The 19001-nt window shown below is 36.7% G+C and overlaps 1 protein-coding gene across 8 annotated transcripts in view; it reads right to left on the bottom strand.

The window, feature by feature from the left end:
- Positions 1–19001, bottom strand: part of Agtpbp1 (ATP/GTP binding carboxypeptidase 1) — a 169686-nt gene that overhangs the window by 81121 nt on the left and 69564 nt on the right. For all 8 annotated transcript variants that reach the window (XM_090329444.1, XM_090329442.1, XM_090329440.1 and 5 more), the window contains 2 exons: positions 11979–12076; positions 8118–8234 (listed from right to left, as the gene is read on the bottom strand). In XM_090329444.1, the coding sequence (XP_090185570.1) occupies positions 8118–8234; positions 11979–12076 (215 nt within the window). The remainder of the gene's footprint in view (positions 1–8117; positions 8235–11978; positions 12077–19001) is intronic.

The following is a 19001-nucleotide window of genomic DNA, read 5'->3' as shown; positions in this document are numbered from 1 at the left end:
TCTGCTAATAGCTAGTGATTCTTCATAAGTGATTTTTTAACATTTTTTGTTCTGTGAATCCATGTAAATTTGAGATACATACATATTTATGTACACACACACCTTCCTTCCCTAGGTAACTCAATTTTGTGAATGTTTTCTGAATTTGAAATTTATCTTTTAATTTAGATTAATTTAGTAAAAACTAAAAGTCCTTTTTTTAGGATTGTTAAATTTTCATCATATAAGAACCAAGAATTAAAAAATAATTCACATCAGAGCCTATGGTGTATACAATCCATACTGATAGTGGACACATGAAGAGAACAGAAACAAGTTAATTTTCATAGAAACACTAGCTGAATGAAAATATGGTGGACTAGGCACTACTCACACACACACACACAAAAAATTTTAAGGACAAAAATTAAATATTTAAAATATATTAAAAATATAAAGGAAAAATATTACATAAATGAGTCCATGAAAATAAACATCAGTTATGAGATTACTGATTTTAGTAAAATTATCTGTATGATTATTCAAAATGTTGCTTACAACGTTTCTATTTTGGACAGCATGAATGTTTGAGCTCATATTTTTCTAACTTTGATTGAGAATTCCAGGGCATGGTAATTGGAGGCAAATTAAGTCTGACCACTGTAAATAAAGCTACTAAATTTGTTCTTTTTACTTATTGGATAAAAAGAAACAAGGACACTTGTGATATTATCAATGCATAGGAAGCTGTGAAATTTTTACACTGTAAGAAAATTTTAAGGACTATGACTCCTAGTTTTATTCTCTGCTATTAATTTTCCATATATAGTTTAAAATGTACTTGAAAAAGGTTTTCTAATAAAACAAAAAGTATGATGTAATATTCCATTTCTTTATGTTTTATAATCTTCTATCCTAAGATATTTCTATGTTAACTTAAAAAAAAAAGACTAAAGTTCACATTATGCAAATATTTGCCAAATCTAGTGACCCTGGGTATTTAGTCTTATCTCAAAGAAAATGGAGACAAATTAAAACTAACATAAGATAAAGCTAGTCTAAGATAAATCCTACTACAAAGATGGAACCCCAGAAAGTTAACCCTCCAACATGTAGTCCTAGAAATAACCCTCCCACAAAACAATCAAGGATAAGGAAAATCAACTCGTTAAGCTTTAGCACTAAGAGGGTGGAAAACGTTACTACTCACAAATTGGTACCAAAAGCCTGCTATCACATCACATGGAATTGAAAGCCTGAATTCACATTATCAGGGTGATCCAAAAACCTTCAAGGAAGAATTTAACAGTGCCTGTCAAAAGCAACAACAACAAGACTAGAGTATCTACATCATTTTTGCAAACAAAATTATAAAGAAAATGTAGTTAATGTTTCATACTTAATTTTTTAAGTAATTAAGGGAGAAGGAAGGAAGAAGGAAGGAAAGGAGAGAATGTGGGAGTAAGAGAGATAATGCTTTAGACACAGTTGAGTATGGTGGCACATATCTGTAATCCCAGCACTAAGGGAGGCAGAAGCAAAAACAAGCCTGGGCTACAGTGGAGATTGTATCTCCCAACACACAAGCAAATTACAAACTTTAATATATAGATAATCCAAAAGATAATGTGAAAATTGAATTCAAGCCCTCATAATGATAATTGGCAAATTGATCTGATGAAATAAACTAAATACAGCATAAGGGAAGAAAAATCAGTATCAAAAAGAAGTTAGAAAACATGGAAAAAGTAAAAGGTCTCCAACCACATAGAATTGCACAAAGAGAAAAGAGGGTAAAAAGGACAAGAGGCATTCCTAATCCTATTAAAAATACAATTTTAATAATCCAAACACACATAGTCCAAACAGGAATTCAAAGAAGAAAATTCACACACACACATACACAAACACAAACACAAACACACACACACACGTATGTACATACATACATACATACATCTGTATTTCTGGGAAGCTGAAAAATACTAAAGTCAAAATTTTAAAAGCCACCAAAGCATGTTTCTTATTAAGTGAAAATATATATGTATTTTCCATACAACTGAGAAATTTCACTTAGAGGTATTTATCCCAAAACAAATGAAGACATATTTTCACTAATGTTTTATATACAAATGTTAGTAGCAATTTTATTTGTTAGCCCAAACCAGAAGTAATCTTTCCCAACAAATGAATAAAGAAATTATAGAATATCCACATTAGAAACTAATTGATTAAAAGAATCACTAACAAGGAGTACATTTCAAAAACATAAGCTAAGTAAAAACAGTCCTTACACAAAAGAATAAACAATATGATGCTACTCATAAGAAGTTCTAAAGCAAAGTTCATCACCATGACATGGACCAGAAGTTAGCTGGAGAGGAAATGAGTAGGCTAAGAAGTGCAGATAGCAGTCTAAGAAGATGAAAATAATTCTGTCTTGACTGGAGTGGTAGTCAAAATAGGTCTACAGGAGTTTGTCAAAATCCACCGGACTTAATTAAATGTAATTTATTGTGTATAAGTTCTACTTCACTAATATTGACTTTGTAAAGGTAGCTAAGAAGGGGAAAAAAAAGACTTTCAAGAATAGAATACAAAATAAAGATAGTTTAAAGGCTCAAGGACAATGCCTATGCCGTCAGTAAGAAAAAAGAGCCAGGCGTGGTGGCTCACACATATAATCCTAGCTACTCAGAAGGCTGAGATCTGAAGATCGCAGTTCAAAGCCAGCCCAGGCAAGATCCACTAAAGATCATGAGACTCTTATCTTCAATTAACCACTAGAAAAAATTGGAAGTGGTGCTGTAGCTCCAGGGGTAGGGCAGTATCCTTGAGCTGAAGAGCTCAGGGACAGTGCCCAGGCACAGAGGTCAAGCCTCAGGACCAAAAAAAAAAAATTTTGTAAAATAAGATGCAAAACATTATAATGATAGAGTATGTCATGTCCTCTTATCTTATTACAATGCACTGATACCACAGTATCTTACTATAATACAATAAAAGGTAACAAAAAGTTATGAAACCAGAAGGTATTGAAATCCTAACCTCTAAAGTGTTGTTTAGGAGATGTTACTAAAACAGTAAATTGATAATAAGACAGACAGACAGACAGACAGACAGACAGACAGACAGACAGACAGACACAGACACAGACAGATACACACACACACACACAATGGAATTCTTCTCATACATTAGAAAAAAATGATACTGAACCATTTGCAAAGAAATGAAAAGACCTGGAAAAAATCATGTGAAGTGAAGAAAATCAGGCCCAGTGACACAAAGTATGCATGTTTTCCCTTGTATGGAAGCTAGATTTAGCTTATAAACTTATAAGTAAATGCATTGGGTGCTATGAAATATATATATATATATAAATGTATTAACAGAAATGTGAATAGATTCAAGGGCAAACTCAATAGTCCAATACCTTAGAAAGGCAAAATCAAAGTTCAGCAAAATAAACCATCAGGAAGCAGGTACTCCAAAGGGGTAGGCTGGGGTCAATGGGAAAGGGGTTGACAAATGAGGAGGAGATAGTGGGCAGAATGCAGTAAAGAATCCAATGTATATACTACAAAGGAATGGATGGGTAGGGGACAGGTGGGTGAATTTATAGAATAGGGTGACATTAATTAATTATATTCATGAACTGCTTTGATAAATGGAAACATCTTTGTACAACTACTTTAAAAGGTAAATTTATAACATACATATATAAATGCATAATAAAAGGAAAAAGGCTGAAAGTTGTCGGATATTTTTGTTTATATAATACAAAAAGAACAAAAAGAAAGATAGGAAACAAAAATTGGCACTTTACACATATTATTTACAAACAGATCATTATTCTAAAAAACAGTATGAAAAAATTGTGCTAGTTGCTGGCTCATACATACCTGTAACCCTACTCAGGAGGCTCAGATCCAGAGGATCACAGGTGGAGGCCTGCCCGTACAAAAAAGTTTGCTAACTCCATTTCTGAAATAACTAGCAAGAGCAAGTACAGGAGATGTGGCTCAAGTAGTATAGCAGCCAACTACCAAGTACTTGTACATGAGACAATGAGTTCAAACCCTAGTAGTAATGGGTAGGGGCAGAAGGGGGGAACAGAGAACATGATAGAAGTGATTACAAAAACTAGTTAGCACAATGCAAGAGAAATGGAGCCGGGAGTGTGGCCTAGTAGTAGAGCACTTCCCTAGCATGTATGAAGACAGAGGTTCAATTCCTGATACCACATACACAGAAAAAGCTAGAAGTGGTGCTGTGGCTCAAGTGGTAAAGTGCTAGCCTTGAGAAAGCCCAAGGACAGTGCCCAGGCCCTGAGTTCAAGCCTCAGGACTGGGGGAAAAAAAAGGAAGAGAATTATCTGAACAAAAAATTATTTTTGTCTTTAAATATTTTCCACAAATAACTTTGATAAAAATTTAAATCCAAAGTTGGGCATTGGTGGCTCATGTCTATAATCCTAATTACTCTGGAGGATGAGATTTGAGATTTTGGTTCCAAAACAGCCAAGGCAGTCTTATCTTGAATTAAGCACTCAAAAAACAGAAGTGCCACTCTGGTTCAAAGACTAGCCTTGAGCTAAAGAATTCAGAGACAGTGCCTAGTCCCTTAGTTCAAACCCCAGGACCAAGGAAGGGAGGGAGAGAAGGAGGGGTATAAGTCCAAATTAAAACAAGGGAAAAAGCAAAGAAAAATAACAAATCTAAATTAAAACAAGGAAAAAAGCAACAAAATAAAATAACAGAAAGCCATATGATAACTGTCATCATGTTAATCACAACACATGTAACGCACCAGGGAAGGGAGGGGGAAAACTGAAAAAACATCATTTTGATTCTTCTTGATTCTTCTAATATTGTACCATTGAGAAACAATAGCAAATACAAAATACAGTTGTGGGCCAGGAGTGTGGACTAGTAGTAGCGTGCTTGCCTAGCATGCACAAAGATCCAGGTTCAAGTTCTCAATACCACATACATAGAAAAAGCTGGGAGTGGTGCTGTGGCCCAAGTGGTAGAGCACTGGCCTTGAGAAAGCCCAAGGACAGAGTCTAGTTAAAAAACCAGGCCTTAGTTCAAAAACCAGGACTGGACCCCCCCCCAAAAAAAAAGGAAATAGAAAAAGAAAAATACAGTTGTCACTATGAATAACCAGAGCTTTAAATGTCATGACAGGATCCCCCTAAATAATTATTCAAAGAATATTGTTTGTTGCTTTCAAATGAAATTCCTTAAACCTTCATTTAGTCATTGAATACTGCCTTAAACATCAGGAAACAAAGTAATAGAGTTCAGGATGTAAATACTTCCACTTATGTCAAGCTTCAATAATTATGTTGAAAGCAATGGGCAAATGCACAATGCATTAACAAATTTGTGCTACCTGACATAGTTATTTGAAGTAGCCTTTTTTTTTTTTTTTTTTTTTTTTTTTTTTGGCCAGTCCTGGGCTTGAGCTCAGGGCCTCAGCACTGTCCTTGGACTTTCTCAAGGCTAGAGCTCTACCACTTGAGCCTGCAGCATCACTTCTGGCAGTTTTCTATGTATGTGGTACCGAGGAATCGAACCCAGGTCTTCATGCATGCTAGGCAAGCACTCTACCACTAGGCTAACTCTTGGCACCTTGAAGTGGCTTCTTTTACTTAAACAGTAAGAAGGTATAACTCAGAGAAACTTTAGAGGGTTCTTACATTCAAAGAAACTTATGTTTACAATCTGACTCAAGCCATGCCTACTCAGCCCCAAAGTAAGAACTGGTCAAAAGCAGCCAATTTATAGAAAAAGGAGATCAACTACTCATAGTATTAGGATACCCTGTAGGCTTAGCCCTATTCTGGATAAGAGATTTTGACTAGGAAATAAGAAATCTAAAGATTTTATTTATGATCTGAAGAAAGAACAACTTAAAAATCACAAAATCAATATACACATATACTTTCATATGTGCATAAGTACATATGACATGCAATAGTCAATACTCTCCCCAAATCCCTTGTCTAGATTTGAAAAGACTTGTTATCTCAGGAGTTTTATCTTCAGATAGCTCGTAGGTGAACACACATGAAAACAGTAGCCAGAGTAACCCTTCAGTTCTCACACCTGTAATCTTTCCTACTTTTAAGGTAGAGATCTGGAGCAATGAAGTTGGTAAGCACCATCTCAAAAGAAAATCTGGCCATAATGGTTAAAGTTTGTCATCCTAGATACATAAGAAGCAGAAATAAGAGGATTCAATTTCAGGCTAGCCTGAACATAAATGTGAGACTTTATCTCCAAAAATCTACAGTAAAAAGGGCTGGAGGTGTGGCTCATGTGGTAGAGCATCTACCTAGAAAATGCAAGATGCTGAATTCAACCCTCAGTACCAAAGGTAAAAAGAGCAGCTATGTAATTCCTACAGGTTGACTGGAGGAAAATTACTTCATAAACCTTCTCTCTTTTTACCTGTGCTTTCTTTCTTCCTTCCTTCATTCTTTCCTTTTTCGTTTTTGACAACTATCACTCCCTATGCTCCCTCCATGATTCCCAGTTTCAAACTACCTCCCAACAATCCTCAAATCTATGGAGAGTACCAACACACAGGGAACAGGGGGGAAAGGACATTTCATCTTCTCCCAGGAAAAGCTTATTCCCGCTGAGAAACCTAAAAACTTACAGCTTTATACCAATGACATGCAAACTCTGTCCAGACAGGGTTTTCATAATTCTCAAGCATATCTTCACATTAAAGTCTTTTTGGTTGTTTGTTTTCTTTTTGGTCTGTCGTGGGGCTTGAACTTGGGGCCTGGGCACTGTCTTTGAGCTCTTCAGCTCAAGGCTATAACTCTACCACTTGAGTTTTCTGGTAGTTATTTGGAGATAAGAATCTCATGGAGGGCCAGAAGTTTGGCCTAGTGGTAGAGTGCTTGCCTAGCATGCACAAAGACCCAGGTTCGATTCCTCAGTACCACATACATAGCAAAAAACCAGAAGTGGTGCTGAGGCTCAAGTGGTAGAGTGCTAGCCTTGAAAAAGTTCAAGGACAGTGCTCAAGCCCTGAGCCCAAGCCCAGGACTGGCAAAAAAAAAAAAAAAAAAAAAAAAGAGTCTCATGGACTTTCATGCTGGGCTGGCTTTGAACCTCGATCCTCTGATCTGTAATCCTGAGTAGCTAGGATTACAGGCATGAGCTACTAGCACCAGGCTAAAGTCTTTTTCTTTACTCAAGTGGAATCGGGAGCAAGAAAGTTACCAGCAAAACTCTAATCAAATCTTAGACATAGGTAGATTCAAGCACACATTTTCCAATACTAAGCAGTTCCAATTACGAAAGGACCCAGCACAAATAAGCAACAGAGAATGAGAAATCAAATCTAATTGCCAGAGATTTAGTTAACTGTCTGCTATATAATTCAAGCTGAATAATTACAACCCAGTAAATAAATGAAAATAAGAAATGTTAATAAGAAGTCACCCTTTTGATAATGAACTTACACTTAAAAGCCTTCAAACTATCATCCTCCCCATCTTTTCCTATTGGTACATAGCAAACTATAGCAGAGGGGGGTTACCACACATACTTTCACACTTTTTAAGTGCTGGTATTCTCTAACAGTTAATCCAAACACAACTGATAAAACAAAGTTGGCATCAATATTTAATAGCCTTATTTTAAAGAGTATAAGACAAAATAGAAAAAAAATCTGGTCTGGGAGTTTGGCCTAATTGTAGAGTGCTTGCCTAACATGCACAAAGACCCGAGTTCAATTCCTCAGTACCACCTACATAGAAAAAAGCCAGGAGTGGTGCTGAGGCTCAAGTGGTAGAGCTCTAGCCTTAAGAAAGTCCAAGGACAGTGCTCAGGCCCTGAGCTCATGCCCACAACTGGCAAAAATAAATGAATAAATAAATCCATTAGGTCAAAATGATGAACCAAAGTGACAAAAAGCTACTTCTATCCTCCCTCAATTTACAAGTAATTTGCAGCTCAGAATATTGATAAAAGTATCCAATGTTACTCAGAAAGACAACAATAGTTTCATTTTTTATTAATAAGAAAGTGATTGTTGCTCTACTAAAAAACAAAAGAACTGTTCAGTAAAATCCATACATATAAAAAAATTAAAATTTTCTATATTTGTACCTGAAAATCATCAGTAAGTTCAGGAAAAAGGTGTTCATACATTTTCAGTTCTTCTATTGCTCGTCCTGGTACTTGTTGGGGTTTTAATTTGTTAATATCTGTTTCAATATCATCATTCTGAAATAATAAAAATAGCACATTATTAATTTTTAAAAACAAAAAATAGACTATACTTTTATTTTAAATAAAATTTAAAATATTAATTACATCTGATTCAGAATAATCACAAACACAGGTTGTATTAATTGTACCAAAAACCCAACTTTGTTTTTTATTTTAATTTGCTAATATTGTTGGCTTTGATTTTATTTTCGTTATGGGCTTTTTGTTTTGTTTTGTCAGTCATGGGGCTAGAACTCAGAACCTAGGCCTTGTCTCTGAGCTGCTTTGCTCAAGGGTAGCAGCATTCTACCTTGGTTGTTTTTTGTTTTTTAGGCTTTTTTGCCAGTCTTGGGCTTGAGCTCAGGGTCTGAGCACTGTCCTTGGACTTTCTCAAGGCTACAGCTCTACCACTTGAGCCTCAGCACCATTTCTGGCTTTTTTTTCTATGTATGTGGTACTGAGGAATCGAACCCGGGTCTTCGTGCATGCTAGGCAAGCACTCTACCACTAGGCCAAACTCCTGGCCCAGCACTCTACCACTTTGAACCACAGCACTACTTCTGGTTTTCTGGTGATTTTCTGTCCAGACTGGCTTTAAACTGTGACTCTCAGATCTCAGCCTCTAAGTAGCTAGGATTAAAGGCATGAGCCACCAGCACCTGGCACATTACAGTGTTTTACAGTATATTTGGTCTTCTTGAAATTAAAAATCTTGTGACAAGATCAACATTTTCTATGCTTTACCAATCTTCATATCTTCGCATTGCACATGTTTAAAAGGCAACAAAAATTAAGAATACTTATTATTTGGAACAATAAAATAGAATAAGGAAATCTGTTTGAGAATGTTATTTCTTAGGAAGGAGGGAACAAATTGTGATAAAACGGATGAAACTAATTGGAATGCAGTGTAAAATTGTGGAGATGTAACAACAAAATCCCCTCCTAAATAGTTAATATACTATTATTTTAAATAAAAAAGCTTATATATCAAAAAATAAAAGGATAACCATCCATAATCAATTTAGTAAAGAATCTCTCTGAAGGAATGCTGACACACCCTGTCAAGAAGAATAATGGTTAACTTACCTAGTACCTATGCTAATTTCTAACAACCTCAATAATTGGTTTGACAAAAATACAAATTCATCATTACCTCCAGAGACAGTTGAAGAATATAACCACCCTGAATGATGACAGAACTCATGAGATTCAGACTAAAGTAGAAAAAATAAGCAAAGTCCAAGTTCAATAAGCCAGCAAGATAAAGAGACCACAGCAATGGAAAAAGGAAGTTAAATACAGCTCAGCAGCTTCAAATAGTCAATAATTTCATAACCCTTGATAAAGAGAGTGGAACTTTACCAGACTTCCTTCTGATCCTAGCTCTCTCTGAAATCCCAGTGACTAATGCAAGCCAAAAACTATTTTTTAAGATGGCAACATCACAGCAAAGAACCTTTCAGATTAAAGGAAACTAAAGAAATGGGATGAGTAAATGTAATGTCTGAAATTGGGGTCCATGCTAAAGAGGAAAAGAAAATCTTATATAAAATATTCTAAGACAAACTGACAAAATGGAATATAGATGGCAAATTAGATCAAAGTTTCATATCACTACACAGTTATGAAGTTGACAATGTTATAGTTATATTGGTATGTTCATGGGAAAAGCACCATGGCACGTAACATGTATCTTACTCTTTGTATTTATGTATTTATGCACACAGTCATAATTTTCCAGCAACAAAATCTGTAACTTGTAATTCCTATTGAGTTCTATTCCCCCATCAATCTTTACCCTGCATATCTCCAGTCATCATAACAAATAGTGTTAATGAGAATCCTGAGACAAAAAGAATGAATTATACTGAACATGAAATCATGTAAGAAAGCTTTTTTATATAAATGAAACATTTCTTTAAATTTCTGAAATATTTTTATTGTTAGTATATATAGGTGGGGCTGGAATGTGGAAAGTGGCAAAAGTACCAAAAGAAAAAAGAATGTACATTGGGGGGGGAAAGGAGGGACAGAGCAGGAAAGAGAGAGGGAGAGGGGGAGGGGAGAGAGATAGGGGGTAAGGGGGGAGGGAGAGGGGGTGAGGGGGGAGGGAGAGGGGAGGGAGAGAGGGGGAGGGGGGGAGGGAGAGGGAATAGAGGAGAAGAAGGGGTGAGGGAGAGGGGGTGGGGGAGAGGGAGGGGGTGGGGGAGAGGGGAGGGAGAGGGAGTGGGGAGAGGGAGTGGGGGAGAAGGAGAGGGGGTGGGGGAGAAGGAGAGGGGGTGGGGGAGAGGGAGCGAGGGAGTGGGGGAGAGGGAGGTTACAGTTTAACAAGTCAAGTAATGAGTGCATTTCTATTTGGGCAATGTTACCCCTTCTTTCACTGTCTTCTAGTTTTTCCCAATCATTCCCACCCACAGGTTATATATTTCATTTTTAATACAGTAACTAGTGAATACTACTGTTGTATATGACCACCCTTGGTCAAAATAAAACATTTTAAACATACAAAATTCATGTGAGAAATCTGGTGTTAATCTGGAAATTTTTACTATCCTCAAACACTTTCCAAAGAATCCAATCTATTTTAGAAACAGCACCTATAACAAAAGGAATGTTTTTACACAGAGAATTTTAAATCTTTAGAGCCTATCAATTCTTTCACTTAGTTTCACAATCAAAATTTCAATTACTCTATAGCTCTTCTCCTGACCATCCAAATTTGTACTATTTTCCTTCTTAAGGCTAGAATGAATACATCCATTTGACTAATTTGACAGTTTTACAAAAAAAGATGCCTCGGTTGAAGATATTTTATGGCAAAGAAACTGGCTTTATATCTGCTACTAGGACAGACACCATCCTATATCTTGGATTCTGGAGAGTCAGATATTCAGTGTGTCCTAATTTTAATTTTAATGCAATATTCCAATTTTTTTTAAGATAGCCAACAGCCAAATTAACCTCCTTTTCTCCCAAAACCAAGCTATAAGCTAAACAGCTGATGAAGCAGAAACAATTTTTCTACAAATGCTACAGTATAATCCCCATAAAAATAAAGGAAAACACTAAATAAATTAAATAAATACCACTAACAGTCTCTAAGCTTCCAGACGTGCCTAAAATTCTGAAAATTCACCTGTCTCTTTTAGCTAACATCTAATGAAATATGACAATACTTTTGTATTTTCTCAATTCAGTAAACATTTTTTCTCATTGAGTGAACATCTCTCCTTTTTTTCTTTTCCAATTAACTAAAACCTATGGATTGTTAAATAAACACTGGTTCTTACCAAAAGAAAAAAAGAGAAACAGTTATACACTGTTCTCCTATTCTTTTTATATTCTCAAAAATTGCTCATAAAAGACAATGCATTTTGTAGTAAATTTCCACAACAGAATAAAGTCTTTCTCCTTTAGACTCCTTCGTTTTCAAAATCAAGTCAGGATGGGCTGTGGCTCAAGTGATAAAGAATATAAATCTAACAAGCATGTAATCCTGAATTCAAATCCTATAGTACCACCAAAAAGTAAAGTTAAGAAAATTAGATTAAATGTCTAGTCAGGAGCAAAAACTACTTTTCAGACCAGTGATTTAAAGCAAAATTCAATCTTAAATCATTTACAGTCCTTAAACATCCATAATAAAGGATTTAGACAAAAAAATTAACCCACCATTATATGTATATTAGCCAAATCTTTGTTTTTAACTGAAGCATATAATGTGTAAAGTTGACTATGACAATAAAGTATACAAACCTTAAAATTTTGATCTAGCTCATCTTCATTTTCCATTTCATTTTCAGCTTCTAAATCAATATCATCGTTGTCATCACTTTCATCTACTACGTCATCCACTGTGATACAAAATGTGCTATAAGTAGGTCAGAGGTAAGCATTCTACAACATGCACATCCAACAGTAAAATGTTACAAATATTGCATACACGCCATATGTAAACAAAGTATTTCAATCGCCAATAAAAAATGAGATTGCTTACTACAAATGTCTCTAAGGCTGTCCCAGCTTCTGTAAACCCTCTGAAATAATACATGAAAAGTGCTTTAAAATTTGGAAAGCACTATAAAAATGTGTCTTATAAAATAGTAGCATCAGGTACAAACAAAATAATTTCTTATGTTGCAATAGTTTGAATAAAATACCTTGTTTCCTACTTATGACAAAATTCAAGAACTCATTTCAATAGTTTATAATTTTCTTCCTATTTATCTGTTCCAAGGACTATGAACCATGGATTGTGTTTGCATGTATATTGACTATAGTGTACACTGGGAACTGAGGTATTACTTTCTGCTTACTAAGTACATGATCTACCAATGAGCCACACCTTGCGCCCAATTTTTCTGCGCTCTTTTTTTCGTTTTAGTTATTTTTTTTTTTACTGCACGCTTCCCACCTAAACTGCCTATTTTCTGCTCCTCATTATAGATAGAATAACAGGCATACACCATCACATTACATTCCTTCCATCTGAGATGGAGTCTTTCAGACTTCTCTGCCCAGGCTGGCCTGGAACCATGATCCTTATCATATCACTCCTGCCTCTCTTGTAGCTAGGATGACAGGTACACACTGACATATCCACTTACTAGTTGAGGAAAGGCCTTGTGTATGTCCAGGCTAACCTCAAATTGTGATTTTCCCAATGTAAGGTAGCTAAGATTACGGGCAGGAGCCATACACAAGTTTTCAGCTATACTGGCACCTTTAAAGGTATTAATAGAAAGCAATAAATAAGTAAACAGAAAATAGATGCTAATGAAGCCACAAACTTCAAAATGCTATGGGTAAACCAGAAATGCAATAACTAATTGCAGATTGGTTGGGGCCAAGGGATTGATCACTGAGCATTTCACAGTTCATCTTCAATTTTCCAGCAGCATCTTGAAAAAAGTTAAGAAGCTGAGCCTGTAATCCTAGCTACTCAGGACGATCACAATTCAAAGCCAGCATGGGCACAAAAGTCCATAAGACTCTTACCTTCAATTAACCACCAGAAAACTGGAAGTAGTACTGTGGTTCAAAGTGGTAGACCACTAACCTTGAGCTAAAGAACTGAAGGACAGCTCCCAGACCCACAGTTCAAGCCCTATGACCAAGAAGAGGAATGAAGAAAGCTAACAGTCTGCTATACAAATTATAGGGGTAATGGGGGCGGGAGTTTGGCCTACTGGTAGAGTGCTTGCCTAGCATGCACGAAGACCTGGGTTCAATTCCTCAGTACCACATAAAAAGAAAAAAAGCTGGAAGTGGTGCTGAGGCTCAAGTGGTAGAGCTCTAGCCTTGAGAAAGTCCAAGGACAGTGCTCAGGCCCTGAGCCCAAGCCCAAGCATGGCAAAAAAAAAAAAAAATACAAATTGTAAGGGTAAGTACAGACTTAAGAAAAGGAAATAATATTAAAAGTGAGATTTCGTGGACAGTAGGAAAAATTCCTAGAGTACAAAGTGCTTAGGAAAATACTTAAGGGAAATAGAAATGAGAAACTGAAGAATATAATACAGCAGTCCAAGTAGTTTAGATCTTTAATCTATAGAAGTGAGATTTCAAAAGACAACTCATTTGATTCAGCTTGAATTTCAGAGATGTGAGCACAACTAGGGGGAAGAGTCAACAAACATTTGGATCAATAGAATAATGGGAATGAAAAAAGAATACATATTGAAGAAAAACTCAAGGAGCAGAGGCGGCAGAAGATGGCGGTGGTTCAGTTTGAGTCTTTCTGAGCTCTCGCCAAGATACCAGTTTTGGCAGTGTAGGGGACAGTACATACCTCAAATCGATCCTAAGTAAGCTTTAGCGAAACAGAGACCTCAGTCACAGAGGAAAAAGGCAGAAATGCAGTACAAAGAAGACAGCGGGGACCGGTTCCAGCCGCTCGGAGTGGCCGCGGAGACAAAGCGGCTCTTCTGAATCTGAGCAGCAGTGCTTCTTGGCGCTGCCACTTGCCGGCTGCAGACAGAGCCATACAGAGCCTGCACGAGCCCAGAGCCGACACCTGGCCGTGCACGGACCTACCAGCTTCACGGAACCGGAGAACCCAACAATTTGTGAGTACCTCCAAGGAGAAGTTTCCACTTCTGCTCCTGGATCGGCATTGGGAGGGAGCCCCTCCCCCACAAGCTCCCCCTTGACTGCTGGCAAGGACCCGGCGAAAGCAAATGGAACCTGAGAGGTGTTGTTGACAGTGCCATCATTCTATAGGGCAAAAGATTTCCCAGAGATTCCCTAGCTGGAAATCCGGCCCCAGCTCTGCTGAAGTCTGGCCCCTGTGCCAGCCACAAGCCTGGTAAACAAAACCCACCTGCGGATCTTTCAGCTTCATTTTCCCAAAGAAGCAATCGGATCCGAAAAACCTCATAGCCAAATCACAAGAGAAAAAGACTTTCTGAAGTGTTCGGATCCCGAATTTAGTGGAGACACAAGTTTCCTATCCTGCCCTGCCCCCCCCCCAAAAAAACCCTGAAGAATACACTTTTTTATTTTTTTTTATTTTTTTGTTCTGTTTCGTTGATTTGGGGTTTTTTTCTTTCTTTCTTTTTTCTTTTTCCACCCCTTTTTATTTGCATTTTTAGGTGTTCTTATTTTCTCTTTACCATCTTACATACACATTTTTTATTTATTTATTTTTCCTCTTTCCTTTCCCGTAGTCCTCTGTCACTGTGGTTGTTCCCGGAAACATAATGACAGTTCTGGGTACAATCTGAATACAAACGATATCTATATTGATACAGACACCTGCTTTTTAATATCCTGGTCTTAACCCTAGTATTTCTTAAGTAAGAGCTCACAATAGTGAGGAATCTCCCCCACCTTTTTCTTCTTTTTTTGGTTTTGTTTTCTGTTGTCGTTTTTGCTCTTTTGTTTTTTGTTTCTCGGTTTTTCATTCTTTTTTTTGTGGTTGTTTTTGTTTTTGTCTTATTCTTTCTTCCTTTTTAAAATTTTTCATCAATAAAATCCCTTATATCTACCTCCCTCTTTTCTCGATATATTCTTCTTATTGCCTTCTTACTTTCATAAGATTTATCTAATCCTTTCCAAACTTTGTACTCAAATACGCTACCTGCTTATCAACTTAGGTCAGTTATCCTTACGCTATACCTTTTCTTCATTACTATAATAATCTTACACTCCTACGTTATTCCTTTCATACCTCCCCTGTTCTATCTCATACTATTTTTCTATCTCTGGTCCTCTGTTCATCTTTCAACTCTTAAAATGCATGGATCTACATTTGATGGTTGTTGAGCAATACTGTATATCTAGGTGTTCAATTATACTCTAGGTCAAAAGGGACTTAAATACAATAGAGATTGGATTGAGAAGCTTATTGTTTTGGTCATGAATCGGTTATCAGTAGTAGCATTAGACTGGTCTGTAAGTGCACAAAAAGGAAGAGAGAGTGATAATACCAATAAAAAATTGTGAAATTTAGTGTCTGCCAGCTACAGAGGTCTAGGTTGGTTATATCTGAAAAACTATAATTGTGTTTAGTATTAATCTTGCTCCCATTTTCAAAAGGGCAGAACAAGAAACTCAAGAAAAATGTCAAATCAAGAATAACATCCCCCACCCAATATAAACAGACAATGGAACAGTCATTGGAAAACCGAGAGGTGAGTCTTCCAAGTGCTATACAAATCCAATTGATAAACATCATTAATGAAAAGTGTGAAAATATAAAGAGATAAGGGAGGAAGCCATAGCTAAACAAGAGGAATCCATAAACAAGGTGATATGTGAAAAAGGAGAAGCCATAAAGGAGGCCATAATAACGGTTGTTCCAAGAAAAATGGATGAATTCTTAGAATCCACAAACAAAAAGGTGACCAAACTCCAGAAAATGTCCAGAGAGAATAAAGCTACTGAGCTAACCACTCAAATGGAAATCAAGGAGCTAAAGAAATCCATACATGATCTAAAAGAAGAGATGCAAGGCATCAAAAATGAGCAAGTAGAAGCAAGGGAAATGAAGAATAAAGTAGATAGCTTTGATAGCAGGTCAGACAATGCAGAAGAGAGAATTTCCGGGCTGAAGATAATTTAGTTGTTATAGAGAAAGAACAGAAAATGAGTCAATCCAAATCTAGGAAATATGAGAGAGCGCTTCAGGAGGTCCAAGATACAATTAGGAAGCCTAATTTAAGGCTAATTGGTATAGAGGAGGGTCTGGGGAAAGAGGTCAATGGTATTGGAAATATACTTCAGGAAATCATCTCAGAGAATTTCCCAAATATACAGAAGGGCAGGCCCATCCAGATACAAGAAGCTTTTAGAACCCCAAACACACCTGACCAGAAAAAAACATCCCACTACCACATTATAGTCCGAACTGGATCATAGAGACCAAAGAAAGGATCCTAAAGGGAGCCAGGGAAAAGGGATCAGTAACCTATAAAGGCAAACCAATCAGAATAACCCCAGATTACTCAGCAGAGACCATGCAAGCAAGAAGTGACTGGAAGCATATATGTCATGACCTTAAGTCAAATAACTACCAACCAAGAATACTGTACCCAGCTAAGCTCTCATTCATAACTGAGGGAACAATAAAAACATTCCATTCCAGGGAAAAGCTGCAACATTATGTAACAACCAAACCAACATTACAAAAAATTCTCAAAGATGTTCTACACATAGAAAACCAGCACAAATGCAATACAGAGAAAGAAATGGCACCTAAACATCATACCATCTAAGTACCACAAGAACTGTCAAGACACAGGCCCTAATGAAAGCTTTTAAAAATGGTAGGAACTAATAAATATCTCTCAATTTAAACTCTCAATGTCAATGGACTTAACACTCCAATTAAATGGCATAGACTGTCTAGTTGGATCAAAAAGCAAGATCCATCGTTCTTCTGTCTTCAAGAGACACATCTTACCCAACAAGACAAACATTTTTTGAAAGTGAGAGGTTGGAATAAACTCTATCAAGCTAACGGCCCCCATAAACAGGCTGGAGTTGCCATCCTCACATCAGATAAAATAGACTTCAAACTAAAAATTAGTGAGAAAAGACAAAGAAGGTTACTACGTACTACTAAAGGGATCTTTCCTCCAGGAGGACATAACGATCCTACATATCTACACACCGAATCCCGGAGCTCCAAACTTCATCAAGCAAACTTTACTTTCACTGAAACCATACATAGATCGAAACACAGTGATTGTTGGTGACTTTAACACACCACTCTCACCTATGGACAGATCAACAAGGCAAAAACTCAACAGAGAAACCTTAGAATTGAACAACTATATAGACCAACTAGATCTAACAGACATCTGCAAAATATTCCACCCAGCAACAACACAATATACATTCTTTTCAGCAGCACATGGAACATTTCCAAAATAGACCACATTTTAGGCCATAAAACAAACCTGGACAGATTCAGAAAAACTGAAATAAATCCCTGCACGCTCTTATACCACAAGGGCATCAAATTGGAACTGAACACAAATCTCCACCAACGAAAACCCTTTAACTCATGGAGACTGAACAACACATTGTTGAATCACCTATGGGTAATCGAAGAGATCAGAACAGAAATCCAACAGTTTATGAAATTTAACAATAAGGAGCACAGAGAATACCAGCTCCTTTGGAACACGGCAAAGGCAGTACTCAGAGGAATTTATAGCTCTGAGTGCCTACAAAAACAAATTGGAAAAATCGCAAATCAACAATTTAATGTGTCACCTTAAGCTCCTGGAAAAAGAGCAACAAACCAACCCTAATCCCAGTAGAAGGAAGCAAATTATTAAAATCAAAGCAGAATTAAATGATTTGGAATCCAAAAAAACTATAGAAAGAATCAACAAAACAAGGAGTTGGTTCTTTGAAAGAATTAACAAAATTGACAAACCCTTAGCAAATCTTACCAAAAAAAAGAAGGGAGCATACTGAAATAAACAAAATCACAGACGAAAATGTTAATATCACGACAGAAATTACCAAGATCCAGAATATCATGAGGGAATACTTCTCAAACTTTTACACCAACAAATTTGAGAACCTAGAAGAAATGGATGAATTCCAAGCCAATATTAACATACCCACACTGAACCGAGAAGAACTAACCCAACTAAACAGGCCTATTTCAAGCACTGAATTAGAAATGGCAATAAGAGACCTTCCACCCAAGAAAAGCCCCGGGTCAGATGGATTTATAGCTGAATTCAATAAAGTCTTCAAAACAGAGCTCACACCAATACTCCTCAAGCTCTTCAACGAAATTGAAAAAGAAGGTTCTTTACCAAACTCATTCTATGAAGCCAGTATAACCCTCATCCCCAAACCAGACAGAGATTAATCAACGAAAGAGAACTATAGACCTATTTCTTTGATGAACATTGATACAAAACTTCTCAACAAAATACTGGCCAACCGTCTACAACAACTCATCAAAAAAAATATACACTATGATCAAACAGGATTCATCAGAGGGAGGCAAAGCTGGTTCAACATACGCAAATCAATTAATATAATTCAACATATCAACAGGAGCAAGGATAAAAATCACATGATTATCTCAATAGATGCAGAAAAGGCATTTGACAAGATCCAGCACCCCTTTATGTTAAAAAGCTCAAGAGAAACTAGGAATCCATGGAACATTCCTCAATATAATAAAGGCTGTGTATGACAAACCCACAGCTAGTATTATACTTAATGGCAAAAAGCTAAAGCATTCCCTCTAAAATCAGGAATGAGACAAGGATGACCACTCTCTCCACTCCTCTTTAACATAGTATTAGA

Source organism: Megascapheus bottae, chromosome 3 (genome assembly GCF_031878675.1).
Source record: "Megascapheus bottae isolate mThoBot1 chromosome 3, mThoBot2.hap1, whole genome shotgun sequence".
NCBI lineage: Eukaryota > Metazoa > Chordata > Mammalia > Rodentia > Geomyidae > Megascapheus > Megascapheus bottae.
This window is presented reverse-complemented; position numbering and strand designations above follow the sequence as displayed.